Source organism: Rutidosis leptorrhynchoides, chromosome 5 (genome assembly GCF_046630445.1).
Source record: "Rutidosis leptorrhynchoides isolate AG116_Rl617_1_P2 chromosome 5, CSIRO_AGI_Rlap_v1, whole genome shotgun sequence".
Taxonomy (NCBI): Eukaryota; Viridiplantae; Streptophyta; class Magnoliopsida; order Asterales; family Asteraceae; genus Rutidosis; species Rutidosis leptorrhynchoides.
The window spans coordinates 197,286,773-197,292,142 of record NC_092337.1 but is presented as its reverse complement, the minus strand read 5'-3'; the positions used below and the strand labels follow the sequence as shown (position 1 = coordinate 197,292,142).

The following is a 5,370-nucleotide window of genomic DNA, read 5'->3' as shown; positions in this document are numbered from 1 at the left end:
AGCGATGGGGCGGAGTTATTATCGCTGCATCGGCATAGTCGAAACGGGAGATGATCACAGCGGGTGATTTAGTCCCCTCGGGTGATCCCAATCCCTGTCAAAAAAATAAAAACCTAACGCCGTAGTTAAAATCAGTACATTTCCTAATTATCACATGTGTTTTGACATTGGAGAAGAAATGGCAACACCCACAATATCTGCAAAGTTTGGATCCAACCATATAAAGTGGACCGACAATATATGCACACCGTGACACATACCAATTTTGAAGGCCCTCCGATTTCAAAATTCAAAGGACATTGCCAAAGTGATACTACTATAATATTACCATAGGCAACGAACTAGGAAAATGCTGCATATTTTGTTACTCGTATATTTGTGATTTTGATTGAAAATTTTGCATAAAAATGGTTAAGAAAAATATTCTTTATGTGAAGAGTGAGGAATTACTTCTTATTGTAGATTAGTTGTTACTGTATAATTCTTGCTAGCCAAAAAAAGAAAGAAAAAAAAAAAGGCTAACACTGAAACTTTAACAATGTACGATTTGATAAAAAAAAAAAAAAAAAATAGTTGACATCATCATATCAATTGCAGACATTAAGTTATGAGTTCCTCACATCTTATGGAAGTTTTGTGTTAACAAAGTTTTACCCTCATGACAAAGTGTACAAGCTTTGTTGAATCGTACAAATAAGTAATGCAAGTAAAATTATAAATCTGCATCAGCTAATTTTTAAAATATAGAACAGGTAAATACAATTTAGTCAACTAAAGAAATTAATGAAACGAAAGTATTTAACAATCAAGTACAAATGAATGAAATGGATATGGATATATAAAGAAAAGAATCCAAGACTTTATTTTTTCTTTTTGCTTTTTCCTCAAAGTTAATCTCCTGTAAAACTAATACGTTTAAGAACAAACCAAAAACCGGGTAGGGGGGACTTGAAAGACCAAAACAATAACTGCTAAAACAGTTAAAAACGAAAGAGACACACGATAAGCCAAATATTGACGCTTTTACTGGTTAAGTGGTTAGCCTTGACGACTTCCTTGACAAGCAAAAAGTACGAACTAGATTCATTCATTCCAGAGTTGATTACAATATAGAGCAGCCCTTTTGACCCTTCCCTTTCTTTTTCTTAGAACTTGGAGGTGCCAACACAACTTTAATGGCAGCATCGAAAACTCCTTTGACATTCTGAAAACAAAATAACAAATGAAAATACTCCTATTCATGCAACATAATGGTGGCAATTTCAACCCAAATACGTAGGTATGGGTTGATGACTTGATTCGGGCTTACAGTTGACCAGGTCAAATGGGTTACCTTGAAAACTTGGTTATTAAAAATAAAACGGGTCAAATGGGTTGAACATATACACAACCTTTGACACATTTTTTCCTGCTAAAGTGAATTTGAATGGATTAATCTCTTAAAATCTATGTTTTTTAGACAGATAAGATTTTGACCATAATCATATCTGATATACTATCCACATATATGAAGACAGGGCAAAAAATGTTAGCAGGTCAACCAAACCCTGATCAGTTTCGACGTGTAATTAGAACAACCTTCTTTGATCCGTACTGAAAACGCCCGACCTTTCTACTTTACCAACCCCAGAACAATGATATCTATGTGAGAGAAGATTTGACGTACCTCTTGCGTTTTTGCACTACATTCAATATATGTAGGAGCTCCAATCGTCTTCCTTAATTCTTCACCCTGTAACAAATCCATAAAGATACAACATCAGATAAGACACAAAAAACTAGAGATAACTCCTTCCTTAGCGAACTCCCTAAAAACACAAAGGTTTGAAAGAACTAATCTTGGTAGCAAACTCCCTTTGCATTTTACAACCATAATAAAACCTACAATGTTCTGATTAAGTTTAATTGCTTGTCCTATTGTTATATTAATACTCGGATAACATCATGACTTGGCATCTTTGGATGTGTTTTTATAAACTTTGTGCTAACAATGTATTACTAAACAATTGATGCATGTTATATTTTAACAATACCTCAAACTACAGTTGTTGTTTACTTTTTTTCTTTATTAAGTCCTGTTCCCATTTGCCTTTTAATTGGAAGGGGTGTCTGATTCTATGTCTCCTAAAAACATACCGATTTTCAGATAAAGTGACAAAGAAACACCAATTTTACTTACCAATTTAAGAGTCGTATAGAAACAGATCATTAAGTAGAAAGTAAACATGATACATGTTTCAAGCAAGAAAAGACGACATATAAACGTATGGTGATGTCATGATTCATTTATCAATAACTACCATAATTTAGAGAGTCAAAAAACAAGAATAAGGCTTAACCCAAGTTAGTTGCCAACCTTCATTCTCCAACTGGGCATGGTAGATTCCTAGCCCTACTAGGATCTACTAAACAAGCAAGACTGATCTACAGCCAATGGACCTAACCATCTGTCTTTGGTACTTTTTGTGCATCTCGAATTTCCTAAGTATATTCATTTTTTCCATCTCATTTAAGGATTCTTATTTTGGAATGATGTGTAAATATAATTATAAATCCCTTCTTTCAGGCAAATTCAACCAAAATGTTTTCCTGGTGGTTATAACCATTCCCCTGTTTGACATTTTAAAGGTACTACGATCATTTACTGATTTACGTATGTCGCAACAGCTAAAAGACATCTTTTGTCAGACGAGTTAGTATTTATTTAGCAGTAAAAATAAAAAGATTCACCTGAGCCGTTGTGATGGGAACTGCATTAGGATGGTCAGCGAAGAACTGCTTATCATCCCGAAGATCTAAGAGCGATGAACATCCATATACATCATCACATAATTTATACTAAATAAAATAGACAATAAAGCACTTTAACTTAATAAAGGAAATACAAATGTCATTTTCTTCACAAGAAAGCAACACCATGAAGGGAGATATAAAAAAGTTAACAAGAATTGATGAAGCAACTAACCGATTTTGGTGCCAACGAGAACAATTGGGACTCCAGGAGCATAATGCTTTAATTCTGGTATCCACTGAGAAAGATAAAAAGTAATTGGTCAAGTGATCATGTTGAAGCAGAGATGGCAACTTAAACCCGTTTATTAAGAGGGGTAATTTGGGTGATAGTTTGCCACCTGAAATATGATGTAGATATCATATAAGTAATATGAAAAGAAAAAGATGAGAGAATAACCTTCTTGGAGACATTTTCATAGCTGGCCTTGCTAATCAGAGAAAATGCAAGTATGAAAACATCAGCTCCACGATAACTCAATGGTCTTAATCTGTTATAATCCTCCTGTCCTGTTCAACAGAAATTCGATTTCAGACTTAAAAGAAGCAAACATTACAAAAGTTTTATCAATACAGAATTATATCAATGATGTTCAAGAAGAGATTACCAGCAGTGTCCCACAATCCAAGATTGACAGTGCTGCCATTGACAACAACATTTGCACTGAAATTATCGAATACAGTTGGCACATAATCCTGTTAAAAACACCATGAAAAAGGATAAAATAATTTAAAATCTTATGCAGGGAAATTGTTTCAATAGAGTATTTTCTTTATGAGTCTTGTGCTTAACGAAGATATAACACAAAGATTAATGTGTTGATCTTCGCAATATTTATCTGCCAAAACTAATCATGTTCATCATCAGGACTCGATAAATAATACATATACAATACAATAAACTATTTCTCAGTAAAATTAATACTTAAGGCATCATAAAATGAGTATTATATTAGAGTAAGAATGATTCTGAAGACGTAAATCGAGTAATAAAAAGTTATCATTATATCATTATAAGCAGTTTCCTTATTCATGCTATATAAATTTCAACCAGCTTCAATATACAACAAAACAAATGTCAACGTTTTCTCATTCATCGAAAATGTTCAATACACCGATATTTCAGCACGAATAATACAACAACAACAACAACAACAATACCCAATTCCACTAGAGTGGAGTATGGGGGAGGTTAGATGTAGATAGTCCTTTCCTCTACCCTAAAGTAAAAGGGAAGTCATTCCTCCACCCACGGATACCTATCGGTCCCCAGGTAGAGGAAGTCGTCCCTCCCTATTCTGTAGAGCAGAGAGGCTGCTTCCTAGGGACCTCCGACCATAAAGAACCATGAATTCCAATATGTGCAGTAAAAGTATACAAGTAAAGTAGATAAAAAAAAAAGAAACTTTACCATGAATAAAGTATATATCAATACGATATGTATAGGTAAATAAAGCATGTAACAAAATAATGTAATATAACATATAATTAAAATATGTGCGTGTCAAATATGCAAGTATAACCAGTCATGTAAGTACAATAAGTATACGAAAACATGTTGGTAAGAAGCATGTAGGTATACTATGCAGTATAAGATAGATGGTATACAATGTAAACATAGACAAATAAGCATACAATGATAGCATAAAAGCATGTGATATGTAAGTATGTATAAATTAATTGCTATATAATGTAATACAAACATGTAACCATAAAGTGCAATAAATCCTCTGAAAATATTATAAATAATACAATACTTATTATTATAAATCTAAATCAGACATTAACATGAATCAAATTAAAATATCAGGCAAATGATCAATCGAATTTTACAGACACAAATTCAATAACAAGCTGAAACTGTAGAGAACATTAGATATTATATTAAACGCATACAAAATAAAAAATATATAATAATAATTATAATTAATATTAATAATTATTAATTATTATCAAAATTAATCACCGTAGGGAAGGAATTGCTGGTGTAAGAAATCAATAAACAAGTTTTTCCAACAGCGCCATCACCAACAGTAACGCACTTTATGAACCTTGATGCGCTCATTTTAATTCAGATCTTCTTCGACTGAAGACCTGATTTCTGATTTCTGATCCTTTATTCTTGTTATGTGTTTGTTGAATTTTTATTTAATTAGTATTTACGAAATCACTCTCTGATTTGTTACGAAAATAATCCGTCATTATTATTATTATTATTATTATTTTTTTGGTGTTGAGCGATGGAAACCCTAATAATAACAAGAAGAAGAAGAAAAGAAGTGAAAAAAGAAAATGCATAAGAAAAGGGAAACTATGGAAGGAGGAGGAGGGAGATGAAGAAGAATTAGCTTCGAATAAGCCGCCAAATATTGCACTTGAATCGTTCCTATCTACGTGGTGGACCTCAACTCCCTCCCATTCGATTTTTATTTTTTGTTTTCATTTTAATATTTTAATAAAATAAAAATAAAGAGAAATTAGTCAATATGCCATCATTTTTGAAAGTTTTTAATAATAGGCCCTCAAAAAATTGAAATTGCAAAATATAGCCCTGAAAACGCGCCAAAAGTCAAGTTTTTA

General features: G+C 32.5%; 1 protein-coding gene across 1 annotated transcript; it reads right to left on the bottom strand.

The window, feature by feature from the left end:
• Positions 1-837: 837 nt before the first annotated feature.
• Positions 838-5,091, bottom strand: LOC139847787 (rac-like GTP-binding protein ARAC11). The gene is made up of 7 exons (XM_071837516.1): positions 4,757-5,091; positions 3,399-3,486; positions 3,191-3,300; positions 2,966-3,029; positions 2,731-2,795; positions 1,667-1,732; positions 838-1,204 (listed from the first exon to the last, which is right to left on the bottom strand). The coding sequence occupies exons 1-7, from the start codon at positions 4,853-4,855 to the stop codon at positions 1,103-1,105; spliced, it is 594 nt and encodes a 197-aa protein (XP_071693617.1). The 5' UTR covers positions 4,856-5,091; the 3' UTR covers positions 838-1,102.
• Between the last annotated feature and the right edge of the window lie 279 nt (positions 5,092-5,370).